This window comes from Oncorhynchus keta, chromosome 13 (genome assembly GCF_023373465.1).
Source record: "Oncorhynchus keta strain PuntledgeMale-10-30-2019 chromosome 13, Oket_V2, whole genome shotgun sequence".
Taxonomy (NCBI): Eukaryota; Metazoa; Chordata; class Actinopteri; order Salmoniformes; family Salmonidae; genus Oncorhynchus; species Oncorhynchus keta.
This window is the reverse complement of record NC_068433.1, coordinates 15895015-15913191: the sequence shown is the minus strand read 5'-3', so window position 1 is coordinate 15913191 and position 18177 is coordinate 15895015. Positions and strand designations below refer to the sequence as shown.

The window sequence follows — 18177 nt, the reverse complement described above, 5'->3', positions numbered from 1 at the left end:
TGTGTAGCTGTGTTGTGATGATGCATGGATAGTAGCTTGTCTTTTATGTGTAGCTGTGTTGTGATGATGCATGGATAGTAGCTTGTCTTTTATGTGTAGCTGTGTTGTGATGATGCATGGATAGTAGCTTGTCTTTTATGTGTAGCTGTGTTGTGATGAAGCATGGATAGTAGCTTGTCTTGTGTGTAGCTGTGTTGTGATGATACATGGATAGTAAGTAGGGATGGGATGATACCAGTATTGCGCTACTAGTTTGTATCGTGGCAGCGAAAAACCCCCACAAAGGTAAACAGACCTAATGTTGGAAACAAACATCATTATGTTGTCATCCAGAGTCACATGTATTTATTTCCCGAGCTATAGCACACAATATTGTACATACAGTTGGTTTTTAAAGGAACTGCTTCTTGTTCTCATTTTTTGCATGGAAAAAATAATCGCAATACTGGTACGTTTTCTGTGTATATGTGGAATGAATTCCTAACTGTGACCTCTGACCTCCCTGGCCTTCCTGTGTTGGGTAGATTCCTGGGGCAGCAACGGTCGGAGGGAATCACAGGGCTCCTTGTCCTCAGGTGCCAGTCTGGAGCTGGCCACTTCCTGTTCAGCGGGCAAGATCGAGGTAACATCCGCATGCACGGCCAGGCCAGGTCACCATGGCAACACTGAACCAAGATAGCGCTGTAGTAGAAGCAGACATTATACAGATCACGACTCTGTTTAGTCTTGTGGCATGTTGCCTGAAAGTCCTCTTGGCTTGGGTATGCCGCTGTCAAAATGGTTATGACAGGTGTGATATGAAACATATGACTTCGTCACGTTCGTCATAACGATGAGACCAAGGCGCAGCGTGATAAGCATACATTCTTCTTTTAATGAAGGAAAAACACTAAACAAACTAACGTGACGCTATATAACACTAGTGCTGACAGGCAACTACACATAGACAATAACCCACAAAACCAAAATGGAAAATGGCAACCTAAATAGGATCCCCAATCAGAGACAACGATAAACAGCTATGTCTGATTGGGAACCAATTCAGGCCACCATAGACCTATAATAAACCTAGACTAACAAACACCCCTAGATATACAAAAAAACCTAGACAGGACAAACAAACATACCCACCCTCGTCACACCCTGACCTGACCAAAATAATACATAAAACATAGAAAACTAAGGTCAGGGCGTGACAGACTTAATGGGGGTTCATTTAAAGGTTCAGATGTTCAATGTAGTTTTTTTTTTACCCCATAAGGAAATTTGGTTCGCAGACAGGACGAACATTAAACACTACATACAATACAAGACATAGAGACATTGTTGCTGTTTTTAACTCTTGGTCCTCTCTCTTGCTTCTATGGAGTTCTATCTCTGACTATGGTTTGTCCTGTGTAGGGGGACAATCGTCACTCAGTGCCGGTGTGGGACAGGTTGTCCGCCAAGCACTGCAATGTGACCTTGCCGGATGGCTCGTGCTCCTCTGTGACCCTGCGGTCGGGAGCCACCATCAGGGAGGTGCTCCGGGTCCTCTGTCAGAAACTCTGCATCAATATGGTCGCTGTCGACCTCTTCCTGGTGGGAGGAGAGAAGGTGAGGGAAGCACACTGATTCTTAGCACAGTTACTGTGCATCTCAATGTGGATTTAGAGTGACATTATCCAGATTCATTGATGTATTAAGTAGGGCTGTCAAACGATTAAAATAATGAATCGAGTTAATGGCATTATTAATCGTGATTAATCGCAATTTTAGAATTTGCTCAAATTTGGCCCTAAAGAAAGATTTTTCCATTTAAAAAGCAGTGCTTGGCGTTACTGGTAGGGTTGTTGCAGTGACCATATTACCGCCACACTGGCAGTTATGAGTCATGACATCAGTAAAATTCCACGTGGCCTGGAACTCAGGGCTCTATTGTCCCTCTAACCACTCTGACATCAATGCAAACACAATTGAAATTCACATCAAATACTTATCATCAAAACAGTATTGTGCTTTAAAAACTCACCTCACTGTGATTGATCAAGTTGAAGAAAGAGGTTCAACAACAGGTTGAAATTGAGTGTAAAATATGGTCCTTGTGGATGTTGTTTCAAAGCCTAATACAACGAAATGGACAGCGCTTTCTAAGGTGATGATGCATAGCATAGACCTATATACACTACCGTTCAAAAGTTTGGGGTCACTTAGAAATGTCCTTGTTTTTGAAAGAAAAGCACATTTTTTTTGTCCATTAAAATAACATTGATCAAAAATACAGTGTAGATGTTGTTAATGTTGTAAATGACTATTGTAGCTGGAATATCTACATAGGGGTACAGAGGTCCATTATCAGCAACCATCACTCCTGTGTTCCAATGGCACGTTGTGTTAGCTAATCCAAGTTCATAATTTTAAAAGGCTAATTGATCATTAGAAAACTATTTTGCAATTATGTTAGCACAGCTGAAAACTGTTGTCCTGATTAAAGAAGCAATACAACTGGCCTTCTTTACAGGCTCAAAATGGCCAGAAACAAATAACTTTTTTCTGAAATTCGTCAGTCTATTCTTGTTCTGAGAAATAAAGGCTATTCCATGGGAGAAATTGCCAAGAAACTGAAGATCTCGTACAACGCCGTGTACCACTCCCTTCACAGAACAGAGCAAATGGTCTCTAATCAGAATAGAAAGATGAGTGTTAGGCCCCGGTGCACAACTGAGGAAGAGGACAAGTACATTAGAGTGTCTAGTTTGAGAAACAGACACCTCACAATTCCTCAACAGTCAGCTTCATTAAATAGTACTCGCAAAACACCAGTCTCAACGTCAACAGTATCACATATGAAGGTAAGACCCAGATGCAGACCACATCGAATAAACAATAGTTTAATATTCCAAACAGGGGCAGGCAATAGACTGGTCAAGGCAGGCAGGGGTCAGTAAACCAGAGGTGGGGCAACGGTACCGGGCGGCAGGCAGGCTCGGGGTCAAGGCAAGGCAGAGGTCGGTAACCCAAAGGGGGGAAAAGGTACAGGCCGGCAGGCTCAGGGTCAGGGGCAGGCAGATTGATCAGGCAGGCGGGCTCGGAGTCAGGACAGGCAAGGGTCATAACCAGGAGGGCGAGAGAAAAGAGACTGGAAAAAGCAGGAGCTGAGACACAAAACACCGGTTGACTTGAACAAACAAGACGAACTGGCAACGGACAAACAGAGAACACAGGTATATATACATAGGGCATAATGGGGAAGATGGGCAACACCTGGAGCGGGGTGGAGACAATCACAAGGACAGGTGAAACAGATCAGGGTGTGACAAACAGTGAAGAGGCGACTCTGGGTGTCACGCCCTGACCTGAGAGCTGTTTTATATGACTCCTTGCTGTCCCCAGTCCACCTGACCGTGCTGCTACTCCAGTTTCAACTGTTCTGCCTTATTATTATACGACCATGCTGGTCATTTATGAACATTTGAACATCTTGGCCATGTTCTGTTATAATCTCCACCCGGCACAGCCAGAAGAGGACTGGCCACCCCACATAGCCTGGTTCCTCTCTAGGTTTCTTCCTAGGTTTTGGCCTTTCTAGGGAGTTTTTCCTAGCCACCGTGCTTCTACACCTGCATTGCTTGCTGTTTGGGGTTTTAGGCTGGGTTTCTGTACAGCACTTTGAGATATCAGCTGATGTACGAAGGGCTATATAAATACATTTGATTTGATTTGATTATTTATCTATTTGGTTAGGTCAGGGTGTGATTTGGGTGGGCATTCTATGTTTTCTATTTCTTTGTTTTTGGCTGAGTGGTTCCCAATCAGAGGCAGCTGTCTATCGTTGTCTCTGATTTGGAATCATACTTAGGCAGCCTTTTACCCACCTAATGTTGTGGGTGATTATTTATTTTCTGTGTGTGTTTGTGTTGCTTCACGTTTGGTTTCTGTTTATCTAAGTTTCAATTTATTAATAGATGTGGAATTATCTATGACAGGGAGTTTGAAGACAGTGAACATGACAGAATTACCCACCAAAAACCGACCAAGCAGCGTGGCCAGCAGTAGTGGACACGGGAAGAAATCCTGGATGGAGAAGGACCCTGGACAAGGGCCGGAGAGTATCGCCGTCCAAGGGAGCAGAGGGAGGCAGCGAGAGCGGAACGGCGATGATACGAGTAGTTTAATCAACAATGGAAGCCCGAGAGGCAGCTCCAAAAAAATGTTTGGGGTCGGCACATGGAGAGATTGGCAGAGTCAGGGTTTAGACCTGAGCCAACTCCCCATGCTTACCGTGGGGAGCGTGTGACTGGTCAGGCACTGTGTTATGCAGTGATGCGCACTGTGTCTCCAGTGCACTTCACAGCCCAATTCGTCCTGTATCTGCGCCCCGCATTTCCCGGGCGAAAGTAAGCATCCAGCCAAGACGGGTTGTGCCAGCTCTATGCTCGAGACCTCCAGTGCGCCTCCACGGCCCAGTGTATCCGGTGCCTGCTCCATGCACCAGGCTTCCAGTGCATCTCCCCAATCCCCAAGACCTGTTCCGGTTCCACGTACAAGGCCTCCAGTATGTCTCAGCCTGGCAAGCCCTGTGGCATCTCCATGCACCAGGCTTACAGTACATCTCCTCAGTCCGGTGAGACCTGTTCTGGCTCCATGTACGAAGCCTCTAGTGATGATCCATGGCACGAAGCTTCCAGTGATGATCCATGGCCCGGAGCCAGTATTCATGATCAATGGCACAAAGCCTCCAGTGATAATCCATGGCCTGGAGCCTCCAGTGATAATCCATGGCACGAAGCCTCCAGTGATGATCCATGGCACGAAGCCTCCAGTGATGATCCATGGCCCGGAGCCTGTAGTGATGATCCATGACAGGAAGCCTCCAGTGCTGATCCATGGCCCGGAGCCGGCAGCGAAAATCCAAGGCACGAAGCCTCCAGCGACAGACCCAGTCCGGAGCTTCCAGCGACGGTCCCCAGTCCGGAGCTTCCAGCGACGGTCTCCAGTCCGGAGCCTCCAACGACGGTCCCTAGTCCGAAGTTTCCAGCAGCGGTCCGGAGTCTCGGTAACCCAGCGGGGGTCTGCAGTCCGGAGCCTCCAGTGGGGGTTCCCAATCCGTGAGACTCCGGTGATGATCCATGGTCCGGTTCCTCCGGCAACAATCCACGGTCCTCAGTCTCTGGCGACGATCCATGGTCCGGTTCCACGGAAGTGGAGGGATCAGTGTGCGGAGTGGGGGCTACGTCCCGAACTGGGGCCGCCACCGAGGATAGATGCCCACCCGGAACCTCCCCTGGGTCCGGGTGGGCTGTTTTATTTCTCTATTTGGTTATGTCAGGGTGTGATTTGGGTGGGCATTCTATGTTTTCTATTTCTTTGTTTTTGGCCGAGTGTGGTTCTCAATCCGAGGCAGCTGTCTATCGTTGTCTCTGATTGGGAATCATACTTAGGCAGGCTTTTTCCCACCTAATGTTGTGGGTAATTATTTATTTTCTGTGTGTGTTTGTGTGCGCCACGGTTGTGTCACGTTCGGATTCTGTTTACCTGTTTTTTTGGTGAAAGTTTCACTTTATTGAAAGATGTGGAATTACATGCACGCTGCGCCATGGCTCATCTATGACAGGGAGTTTGAAGACAGTGAACGTGACAGTGAGATGCTGGCCTTCTAGGCAGAGTTGCTAAGAAAAAGCCATATCTCAGAATGGCCAATAAAAAGAAAAGGTTAAGATGGGTGAAAAAACACAGACACTGGTCAGAGGAACTCTGCCTAGAAGGCCAGCATCCTGGAGTCGCCTCTTCACTGTTGACGTTGAGACTGCTGTTTTGCGGGTACTATTTAACCAAGCTGCCAGTTGAGGACTTGTGAGGCGTCTGTTTCTCAAATCATAGCCTCAATTTTGTCACGCACATTGAATATAGTTGCAGAATTTCCCTGTAATCCTAGATTCAGGTCATTCAGGCGAGAAAAACATCACCCAGATAGGCCAGTCGTGTGAGAAACTCATCATCATGCAAGCGGTCAGACAAGTGAAAATTATGGTCAGTTAAGAAAACTCTCAATTTAAAAAAAACATGTCAATACTTTGCCCCTTGATAACCAGCGCACTGCTGTATGTTGTAAAAGTGTTACATGGTTACTGCCCATATCATTGCATAGTGCAGAAAATACACAACAGTTCAGGGGCCTTGCTTTAACAAAGTTAACAATTTTCACTGTAGTGTCCAAAACATCTTTCAAGCTGTCAGGCATTCCCTTGGCAGCAAGAGCCTCTTGGTGGTCTACCCAAGTGGCGTCGGGAGCAACTGCTTGCACCCACGTTACCACTCTGCCCCTGAACAAGGCAGTTAACCCACTGTTTCCCGGTAGGCCGTCATTGAAAATAAGAATTTGTTCTTAACTGACTTGCCTAGAAAAATAAAGGTAAAAACATTTTATTTTTAAATGTAATACATGATTTGGGCTAGAGGCACACAGTCTTCAGCGATTTAGCTAAAAACGGCAAAAAAACTGTAGCTGTGTTCCATGCTGGGTTCTGCGCTGAAAAGGTTCCGTGCGGAAACACGTGCACTTAAAAGGTTCCGTGCAGTGAAGAAATGGAGCCGTGATTAATGGCGTTTTGGATAAAAGCGTCTGCTAAATGGCATATATATTATTATCATTATATTGGTTTGGCATTGCTTCATGGCTTTATGAGTAGTTTTTCATGTTGTTTTCATTTTGTTTAGCCTTTAGTGCTGGACCAAGATTGCATGACCCTCAGCTCACGGGAACTCAGGATGGAAAAGCGCACCCTTTTCAGGTAATAGCAGATGCATCTACTGTATACACTACATGGCAAAAAAGTATGTGGACAACCATTCAAATGAGTGGATTTGACTATTTCAGCCACACCTGTTACTGACATGTGTATAAAATCGAGCACAGAGCTATGCAATCTCCAGAGACAAACATTGGCAGTAGAATTGCCCGTACGGAAGAGCTCAGTGACTTTCAACGTGGCACCGTCATAGGATGCCACCTTTCCAACAAGTCAGTTCGTCCAATTTCTGCCCTGATAGAGCTGCCTCGGTCAACTAAGTGCTGTTATTGTGAAGTGGAAATGTCTAGGAGCAACAGCAGCTCAGCCGTGAAATGGTAGGCCACACAAGCTCACAGAACGGGACCGCCGAGTGCTGAAGTGCGTAGCTCGTAAAAATCGTCAGTCCTCGCTTGCAACACTCACTGCCGAGTTCCAAACTGCCTCTGGAGGCAAGATCAGCACAAAAACTGTTCCTCTGGAGCTTCATGAAATGGGTTTCCATGGCCGAGCAGCCACACACAAGCCTAAGATCACACTGTGCAATACCAAGCATCGGCTGGAGTGGTGTAAAGCTCGCCGCCATTGGACTGGAAGTGCGAGGAAATGCGTTCTCTGGAGTGATGAATCATGCTTCACCACCTGGCTGTCCGACGGATTAATCTGGGTTTGGCAGATGCCAGGAGAACGCTACCTGCCCAAATGCATAGTGCCAACTGTAATGTTTGGTAGAGGAATAATGGTCTGGGGATGTTTATTCCTGGTTCGGGCAAGGCCCTTAATTCCAGTGAAGGGAAATCTTAACAATTCAGCATTCAATGACATTATAGACAATTCTGTGCTTCCAACTTGGTGGCAACTTGGAAGGCCCTTTCCTGTTTCAGCATGACAATGCCCATGTGCACAAAGCGAGGTCATACAGAAATGGTTTGTCGAGATTGGTGTGGAAGAACTTGACTGGCCTGCACAGAGACCTGACCTCAACCCCATTGAAAACCAATGTTCACCAATTAACACCAACACCAATGCACCAATGTTCCAACATCTAGTGAAAGCCTTCCCAGAAGAGTGGAGGCTGTTATAGCAGCAAAGGGGGACAAACTCCATGTAAAGTGACTATTCTACTGGATGTCATAAGGTGAATGCACCAATTTGTAAGTCGCTCTGGATAAGAGCGTCTGCTAAATGACTTAAATGTAATGTAAATGTAAGTGCACATGATTTTGGAATGAGATGTTCGATGAGCAGGTGTCCCCACATATAGTCTATCTCTATATTATTATGTCTCTATATATCTCTCTCTTGCTCTCTCTCACATTCCACCCTTTTTATTTACCAATGTAAAATTTGACATAACACTTCGCACCTCCATTCTCCCAAGAGAATCTTAAAGAAATCGTGTGATTGGGTAAGAGAAAGTATCTGTATATTTATTTTCCCTCTATTTTTAGGCTAGACCTGGTACCCATTAACCGGTCCGTAGGCTTGAAGGCCAAACCCACCAAACCCGTCACCGAGGTCCTGCGCCCTGTCGTGGCGAAGTATGGCCTCCACCTCAACGATCTGGTGGCCAAAATAGTAAGTCTGGCTGGGTCGCCTCAAGGTTTTCTGTTTGCAGCTGTGTATCTAACCCACCCCATCTCTTCTGTAGAGCATGACAGTGACACTGGGTGGAGTGTCATTGGCTTGGAAGGGGGAAGGAACCTCATGCTCTTCAAATGTTACTGGGTGGTTAGCTCATTCTGACTCAACCAGCCTCAGATTTTGCAGAGAGAGGGCTATAATTATGAATGACTACACTCCTGAAACATGAGGGAGGAAGGGGGTAGAAAATCTCCTCCCTTTCCCCCAAATCCTTGCCAGTTAGCTGGTTTATTTTTGTCCTGTGGTGTGTTTCCAAGCTTTTACCCCAGTATTATACAGGAAGCTAAAGCCACATTCTAAATAGAGCGAGGGCTTCCATGTCTTACATGGTTAATGATAATACACAGAAGTTGAGATGATACGCTACATGTTTGAATGACATGCTCATATGGCATCATCCTAATCTGTTGAAATGGATGGGAACATGCTAATAATGCTAGCAAGATAACTTGCTAAAATGCTGTGTATTTTGACAGAGTGGAGAAACGGAGCCTTTAGACCTAGGGGCGCCAATATCCAGCCTCGACGGCCTGCGCATAGTGCTGGAAAGAGCAGATCCCTCTGCTTTAGGGAAAGGTAAAACCGCCACCGCACCAAACTCCAAAACACACGCTAAGACAACAGACAAGGTCAACCAACCCTGAAGATGGTCACTGTTTCCACTCACTCCTACAGTGACCTTGCATGGTCCCAGATCTGTTTGTTTTGCTAGTGTAACCAAGCTAAGAACGTACCACAAGCTCACTCCACAGCTAGCTTGAAATGTCACTGTTAGAGCTATCCAATTGGTACCTGTTGTATAGCTCAGACGGTTTGCACGGGCAGTCTGGTTCAAGCCCAGTCAGAGGTAGGTTCAGGGAGGCAGCGCTACATGCTAAGCTTGCACACTGACACTGATTATACCAACACCTATGGTTACTGTCCATAGGAGTTATCAAGACGGCACAAACAGATCTGGGACCAGGCTAATAGAGGCTCACTGGAATACTCAAACCCCCAATGCGGCGACATTTTTCCAATATTGACCGTGCACTTCAGCCCATCTGTTTCCAGGAATTCAAACCGCTCTTGTAATCTATGTCCTGTTTTGTTGTCCCACTTACTTCTAGTGGTAAGCAAAGATATCAGAGTTATGGAGGATGCATGGGATGGCTCGTTGGCTCAGATTCACCTCCATACTGTTTTTCTCTATCTATAGATTCCAAGTCCAAGTCAGCCTCCTTGAAAGCCCATCTGCCATCTTTGACCAGCAGGAGTCTTTCAGCAACAGTAAGGAGACTTCCTTATTTTATCCCTGTCTTCACTTTTCTCAAGTATCCTTAAACTTCTAAATGTTCTGTCTCCGGCTCCCCTGCTATGCTGCTTCTTAACAATTTAACGTCACATAATAATTGCTCAAGTGCTCTACTCTACTTTGTTCCAAGTGGTTTCCTTGCTTGAATGCTGGCTGCAGCTGACTTGAACACTGACTGACCCCCTGCTTTGTAGTTCAGCCTCCAGATCGCCTTTATAGTTGAAATCTGACCTTGTCCCCTAGGGATATTACATTAACCTGATTTACTAAGCTCCAACAAAACAACACGCATCAAATAAACAACACACATAAAAGGAACAACGGGCCTGTGTTTTATGTTTATTTTTTTCTTTACTTCTGAAAATAACAGGGCAACAGGTGCAAACACTTAAACACTCACAGTGTAAGTAAATCTGTCCGGGATATGTCGTAGTGGTGTTAGTAAAGGGCATGCACAGCCTCCTCCCTCCCCCTTAATGGAGTGCGTTGTTGTTGTTGCGTCTGCAGGGAGATGACAGGTCATCAGGAAAGGCAAGCGGACAAGACCCGTCGCTCCCTACGGAAAAGAGAAAACCGAAAAAGATTAATATAGATGAAGCTGAAGGTAAATCATCCCCCTCTCTTTCTACCCTGTGGTGGCTTCTCTGAGCTTTGCTTCGCTGCGTCACCAACACCATCTCTTTGGCAGCATTAAAAGGAGCCTTCAACCTTCACAGTTATCTCTCAGTGCAGCGTGGGGCTGTGTACCGTACACGTTAAACTAACTAATCCTATTTTTATCTGACCTGTTTCCTTGTTCTTGGGGAGGGTTTTAGGAATAGGAAGTAACTTTCTCTCTCTTTAGAATTCTTCGAGCTCCTGAGCCGGGCACAGAGCAGCCGGAGAAATGCCCAGAGAGGCCTCCTGAACAAAGAGGACCTGGAGTTACCTGACTTCCTGCGGTTAACCACCTGCTCCCCCTCCACTGCCTCCCTAGACGCGACTTGCTCCACCCCCACCTCCATCAAACAGGGCCAGGGGGCAGGCAGGGTGAACGGGGTGGGCGGCACCCCCGCCCGCGGTCCCCTCAACGCCAGCCTGCGCTCCGAGAGCCTGGACTCCTCTCTCAGCAGCGCCAATGGACACTCCCACTCCGCTGCGGGGCGCAGGGCACTGCCCCCAGCTCGCCACCCCATACCCACCTTCGGAGCCACCCTCTCCCCCATCCCCCGCCTCTTGGAGGCTAGAGGCCCGGGCCTCAGAACGCTGGAGGAAGACACCCATGCTGACCTGACCCTGGTGGGAGAGGGGGACATCAACAGCCCCAACAGCACCCTTCTGCCCCCCTCGCCAGTGCCGCTGGCCTACGAGGGCAGCCTGCCCGAGGCTAACTTCACCCCTCCTGCGCCCTGTGCCCAAACCTCGCCGGATGGATGTGGGATTGGCCAGTCCAGCTCAGGTATTTCCACATTGTGACTATGCATTAGCGTGTTGATGTGTGTGTGTGTGTATGTGTTTGTGTATGTGTGAGAAACGGAGAGTGTGTGATCGTGTGTGTCTGAAGGTGACCTGATTTCCAATGACAACTCATTTTATACTGACTTCAATGCACTTTATGTACAACTGCTCTCTCAGTTGTACCCCAATCATTTTGACTCCTTTGAATACTTTCTAATGAACATAGATAGCATTGTTTGTGGTCACTTTCAATAGTAAGTTGAGTTCAATTGTAAATAGTGATGTATATATTTAGAAATGAATGACATTTACATTCGCATACCACTGAACTGATGGGGTTTACAACCTAACTGAGATTTGAGGTGATAGTCAACCATAGAAAGTTTCGTATTGTTGTACCACAGAGTATATGAGTATATGATAAACTCTCATTATACATTCATAATGCTTTAATGGTCAAAATGACAATTTTCATTACAATCCATGAAAAATAGTCCTACTATAATTTGACAGCAACCAATTGTAGCAAGCTACAATTACCACGCAGGTGTGAATTGTTTGGTTTGATTGATTGTAATAGAAAACCTGAAAGATTGCCATGAGTCACAGCCAGCATTCATGTCAATCCATAAAAGCTCTATGCTTGCATTGTGAGTTTATAATTGGTGTGTAGTTCTCTGCCCAGTACACAGCTACTGACAAGATAAAACGTAACCAAAGAGTTATGAAATTGTTATTTGAGCAGATGATCATATACCTGTACATTGAATTATTTGAATTGAAAAGCTGTATTTTTTTCCATCCCATCCTCTAATGCAATGCAATTCAACAATGCCAATAAGTATTTCACTCTGGTTTTAAAATTCAATTAAATATATAGAGAAAGACAACTAAAAAAAAAAAAAATCTTCACAAAATGGTGATAATTATAGACAGTGATGATAGAGCTAGTTTAACATGAACGGTATCATTGTTGAATTGCATGTCACACTCTGTCTGGAACCATCCTCTCCCTCTGTGGATGCCTGTTGTAGATAATCATGAAAATTAATTCTGTATCTGTGTTTGATTAGATCTAATAAATGTTAGACCTGGAATCACATCGTCTGTCTTTTTACAAGTTTGTAATCTCAAATTCAGTTACCACTCCATGTCTCCCCTTCACCAACTTTCCCCAACACAACCTATATCTCTTTCATTTAGTTTGTCTTCCACCTCCTTCTCCCTGTCCTGTTCTTGCATGCTAGCTACTTTGTCTGTGCTCTTCTGAGAAGGTTGTGTCGTCTGTGTCTGGGTAATTCAGATTTTTTGGTTGTGTTTGTGTTTAATTCTGATTATTTTGTCTGTGTGAGGGGGTCATTCGGTGTTGTTCTTTGTGTGTAATTCTAATTTGTTTTGTCTGTGTGAGGGGGTCATTCGGTGTTGTGTTTGTGTGTAATTCTGATTTGTTATGTCTGTGTGAGAGGGTCATTCGGTGTTGTGTTTGTGTGCAATTCTGATTGTTATGTCTGTGTGAGGGGGTCATTCGGTGTTGTGTTTGTGTGTAATTCTGATTTGTTTTGTCTGTGTGAGAGGGTCATTCGGTGTTGTGTTTGTGTGTAATTCTGATTTGTTATGTCTGTGTGAGAGGGTCATTCGGTGTTGTGTTTGTGTGCAATTCTGATTGTTATGTCTGTGTGAGGGGGTCATTCGGTGTTGTGTTTGTATGTAATTCTGATTGTTTTGTCTTTCTAAGGGATTGCAACATTTCTGTAACTTTCCCAAAATCCCCAGGTTTTCCAGAACTCCTGGTTGGAAGATTATTTCCTCTTGATTCCAGGAATCTTCCAACCAGGATTTCTGAGGGAAAAAGTGCATTTACTGTAATGTACCTCATCTAATGTATAATGCTTTTAGTATGAGCCGTGTATATCTGTATCACTCCTGGATTTTCATTTCCCATACCCCCTACCCACTGGTCAGTTTCTCGTTCTCCACTATATACAGTAGGACCTTTAAGTGAGGTTGATAGTTGTGGTGAGCCAGAGAAGTTGGTGAATGCAGTCAACTAACTCCTGATAATTGCAGTTTTAGAGTTTCCAATTATTTTGCATGCTCTGATTGAATGCACGCTACCACAACAGTCCCAAATGAATCTAGTTTTGCCTGTTATCATTCACTATCTAATGTCTATCTCTATTGGGGTGGGTTAGTCTGTCAAAACAGAATGAGCAGTGATGGGAGTCGATCACAATCACCAGCATTATTATCTGCAACTGGTAGTTTGCCATGACGCAGAGTCAGTGTTAGCCAGTTTATCTGTGTGATTTTACCATAGTCTAGGTGTCTCACTGGTGTTCAAACACCTATTAGATAAATAACAACACACTTTGAAATCCCAATTTAAACGTGAGCCTTATCCAGCTGTGCTGGTTGAAGAACTGTACAGCTAAAAAATCTGTCAAGAAGCAAGACAGCTAGAATTACATAAGGTGTTTACATGTCTCAGCTCATCTATTTAGTATGTATTAGGATCCCATTAGCTGTTTCCAAGGCACCAGCAACTCTTCCTGGGTTCAAACAGGATTTAAACAATTATATTAAAACAAAACAACAGCCTACGTCATAAATAAAACAATACATCATACAGGACATCATTACTCTCTAATTACAAATGTACAATACTACAATACAGCAATATTACAATGTGTTTGTGTGTAGAGTGTCTGTGTGTGTGTGTGTGTGTGTATCTCTTTACTGACCGTGTTTTGAGGTGAGGTTTTATCCCCAAAAAATTGAACTGCTCACTTGAATTACTACGTAGAGGCATGTAGTCACACCTCTACGTAGTACTGTGCACTTTCCCAGAGTATGTTCTGGACATGGGGACTGTGAAGAGAACCCTGGTGGTATGCCTTGTGCTGTATGTATGGGTGTCTGAGTTGTGTGTTAGCGGTTTGAATAGACAGTTCAGTGATTTCAACGTGTCAATACCTCTCACAAAGACAAGTAGTGATGCAGTCAATCCCTCCTCTACTTTGATTCAGGAGAGATTGACATGCATGTTATTGATATTAGCCCTCAGTGTACATTTAAGGGCCAGCCATGCTGCTCTGTTCTGGGCCAACTGTAATTTGCCTATGCACTTCTTTGTGTCACTTGACCACATAACTGGGCAGTAGTCCAGGTGTGTTTTGTGGATTATGATGTCAAGAAAGCAGAGCAACAACCTATATGTTTTGACCTATATGTTTTGACTTATATGTTTTTACCATGTCAGTTTACAATCAAGCGTTATACCCAGCAGTCTCCTAAACTTGCTCAATTGCCACTTTATAATTACAAGATTTAGATGAGGTTTAGGGATTAGCAAATTTTTTGTCCCAAATAAAATTATTTTCGTTTTTTATATATATCTATCTTATTACTAGCCACCCATTCTAAAACTGACTGCAGCTCTTTGTTAAGTGTTGCAGTGATTTCACTTGCTGTGGTAGCTGACGTATATAATGTTGAGTCATCAGCGTACATAAACACACAGGCTTTACTTAATGCTAGTGGTAGGTCATTAGTAAAAATTTTAAAAAGTAAGGGGCCAAGATGGCTACCTTGAGGTATGCCAAACTATACCTGGTTTATGTTAGAGAGGCTTCCATTAAAGAACACCCTCTGTGTTCTGTTAGACAGGAATCTCTTGAAACATGATATGGCAGAGGATATAAAGCAAAAAAGTGTTTTCAGCATCTGACCTGGGTTCAAATAGAATTAATTTTGTTTCAAATACTTAAGCATGTGCTTGATGAAACTTGTCTGACGCAATGGAACCATTGGAATAGTCCCCAAAGTGCAAAACAATGGAATAGTCTTCTGAAGTGCATCCATCTAGCACTCCAGGCAGGCTCAATCAAAACATTGAAGTATTTGAATGAAAATAAATTAAGTTTAACCCATGCCTGCAGCTCAAAGGGTGGCACACTTCAAAGTCCGTCACTCCGGAGGACACGATGTGTCTAGCCCTGACCTTTTCTAAATGGCTCTGTCAATAGATATCTGTAAGGTGAGATGTGTACACAGAATGATACGAGTGGGTAGAATAAGACTCACAGAGTCTCTCTCTGCTCGTCTTTTCTGGTTACTAAGTGCATCAGCCTGATTCTGCCACATTGGGAACCATGGTAACAGGTCCGCCTTGCATCAGTTGACTGTGCTGCTACAGAGAGAAACTGTTGCTATTTTTGTGTGTGGGGGGGGGTTGTTCTGTCTCTGTCATTTTCTCTCGCTCTCACTCTCACTCACTGCCCGCTCCAAGCTAAACAGAAAGTCCCTGCATGTAAATGCGTATAATTTTTATTCTTTATTATGCATGCAGTATTTATGTTCTGTTCTTTACCTGTGCCTTGCAGAATGCTCTTGCTTGCACGACAGCCAGTATGCATCTGTATGCACGACAGCCAGTATGCATCTGTATGCACAACAGCCAGTATGCATCTGTATGCACGACAGCCAGTATGCATCTGTATGCATGACAGCCAGTACGCATCTGTCTGCATGGAGGAACGCGGCATGCACACAATTAGTGACAGTACATCTGAAAGGTAACATCTTTCTGTCACATTATGATGGCCTGGAATGAATTTCCTTTGAAGACAAATTGACACATCATCAGAGGGAAATAATTGTAGGCAGTGCATCAGGCACATTTCTGAGTAAACTCAAATAATTAGATGTTGTATCATTACTTTACATATAAATGCAATCATCTCACACAATCGAACTACTGATTGACTACAGTCAATCAAACTACTGTCTTCTTAATAATCAGTGGGATGAGTAGAAATGAAATCATTCCTCTGTTAGCTTATGTTATGGCTACTGTCAAGACTACCATTCTCTGCTGGAGAAAGTGTTTTCCGCAGGTTAACAGACACCATATATTACAAACCAAAGGATTCAGCTAACTAGGAGCCAAGGGTTTATGTTCACTGGGGTTTACGTATAAGAGTGGAATGGAGTTCACCTCCACTTTGGCTTAGATGTTAATGAACTAATATCTGTTCAAGTTTTGGGCTCCCGAGTGGCACAGTGGTCTAAGACACTGCATCTCAGTGCAAGAACCAGGTACACAAATATTAATATCGATTAGTACCTGGTTCGTATCCAGGTTGCATCACATCTGGCCGTGATTGGGGGTCCCATACGGCGGCGCACAATTAGCCCAGGTTTGCCTGGGTTTGGCCTGGGTAGTCCGTCATTGTAAATAACAATTTGTTCTTAACTGACTTGCCTAGTTAAATAAAGGTTACAAAAATTAGGATGAAAAAGCTAGTGATGTTCTCATACAAACACAGAAACCCCAGCTGTAACTCAAACATATGTCCCAGTTAAAGCAACCTCTTCCAGCTGTTACCGACTACAGGTAGGCCCTAATATTTGTGTTTGTAAACTGAAGGGTTTTGACAAATGTAACTAATGACAATAAGGGTGATTTTGGGTAGACTGGTCCCAGATCTGTCATCTCCCCCTATAACCTGATCCCAGATCAGTTTGTGCTCTTGCCAAGTCCATTCCTGTCATTGTCCAGCCAAATACGCTTGCATGACAATGAGTGTGACAGGGAGTTGGCATGATAGCATCAACAGCCTGGCACTCAGACAGAGAGATTATGGGGTCAGCTCCTATAGGATATCCCAATTCAATCCCTGACTACAGCATTAATGTAAACTTATGTTGAAAAACCAAACACAGGTCTGCTAGGGTCACTCCCACCTAACATTTGAAATATCAATCAATTTGACCTCATGAGTGTGTTCTGTTGAGATACATTTACTGTTATAATAACTGAAATATACTGTATAATCTGATAGATATCTTAATTATGTGTTTCCTTTCCATGTCAAATCAAATGATGGTTGTGCAGCTGGTCAGATAAACATGTATTGGTCATTATTTGTTTAATTAATTATTTTGGCCACTAGAGGGCAACAGTATATAGTATAACTGTTCCTCCACCACCATTTAAGGCAATAACCTCATCTACCATACTTGGGTGTTCGAGGATGAGCTCAAACCTGTTCAGTTTTCTAGTCATAGTAAAGAACCAATGCATAACATTTGACACCGTGGTTTGGTTATCATATTTTTACTGTATTTATCATGGCAAGTGCATTTTTTTAAAGGACCCGTAAGAAAGCATTTCACTGTTAGTCTACACCTGTTGTTTACGAAGCATATGACAAAAACATTTTGATTTGATTTGTATAGTGATTGGTCCTGATTCTAAGACTGTGTGACATCATTGGCCTCTCACATAAATGTTGCATAAATGGGACTTATTTGTCATTGCCCATATCCAGAATTTAGAACATCTTTTATACTTTCAAATGCAATCAACCACTTAGGCACAGGGCTTAGCGTTCATCCCACTGCACCATAACAACAAAATGAAAAGGTGACAATCGTAATACCGCCGAAACCCTGTGAGGATTGTGTGCCTGAGGGACGTGGTGGCTTTCATCTCGCTTTAGATTTCACTGTCTGCGTCCTGAATGGCAACCTATTCTCCATATAGTGCCCTGGTCAAAAGTATTCCACTATGTAGGGAACATTGGGAAGCAGTCTGGCTGACACACCTGAAAGCTGGATACGGCTGACCCTCAGTCTGTCTTATCATCAATCTGGCAGTAACCAGGGGGCCTTGGGGCTGATCTCAGCCAGTCTGAGCTGTGCGGCTGGTTCTGTTCCAAACTGGCCCTGGGGAGAGCTGGTCTGTCTGGGCTAGTGTGGTGCCCTAGGACATTGACAGAAGACACCTGACAGACAGCCAGCAGGCTCATGTTAAGAGCAGTGCTAAGACAAGAATTACACCTCTTAGCTCAACTCCTTAATTAGAGCTAGACGTTTATTCCAAACCACTTCAATCGCTCAATATACTTACTTATAATTCTCATTGTAATAATTTGATGTCGACTATTATTTGAAGTAGCTTCATGAGACAATTTTGAGCACATCAACTTTTTAAGTAGGCCCAAGCTTGGCAAAGAGGTTGCTGTGTGTGTT

The 18177-nt window shown here is 44.2% G+C and overlaps 1 protein-coding gene across 1 annotated transcript in view; it reads left to right on the top strand.

The window, feature by feature from the left end:
- The window catches only part of LOC118391935 (regulator of G-protein signaling 12-like), a 71956-nt gene that overhangs the window by 50518 nt on the left and 3261 nt on the right, over positions 1-18177 (top strand). Inside the window, exons 10-17 of the mRNA XM_035783446.1 lie at positions 525-622; positions 1402-1596; positions 6697-6770; positions 8219-8345; positions 8888-8987; positions 9610-9680; positions 10213-10309; positions 10550-11143. Of these exons, the coding sequence (XP_035639339.1) occupies positions 525-622; positions 1402-1596; positions 6697-6770; positions 8219-8345; positions 8888-8987; positions 9610-9680; positions 10213-10309; positions 10550-11143 (1356 nt within the window). The remainder of the gene's footprint in view (positions 1-524; positions 623-1401; positions 1597-6696; positions 6771-8218; positions 8346-8887; positions 8988-9609; positions 9681-10212; positions 10310-10549; positions 11144-18177) is intronic.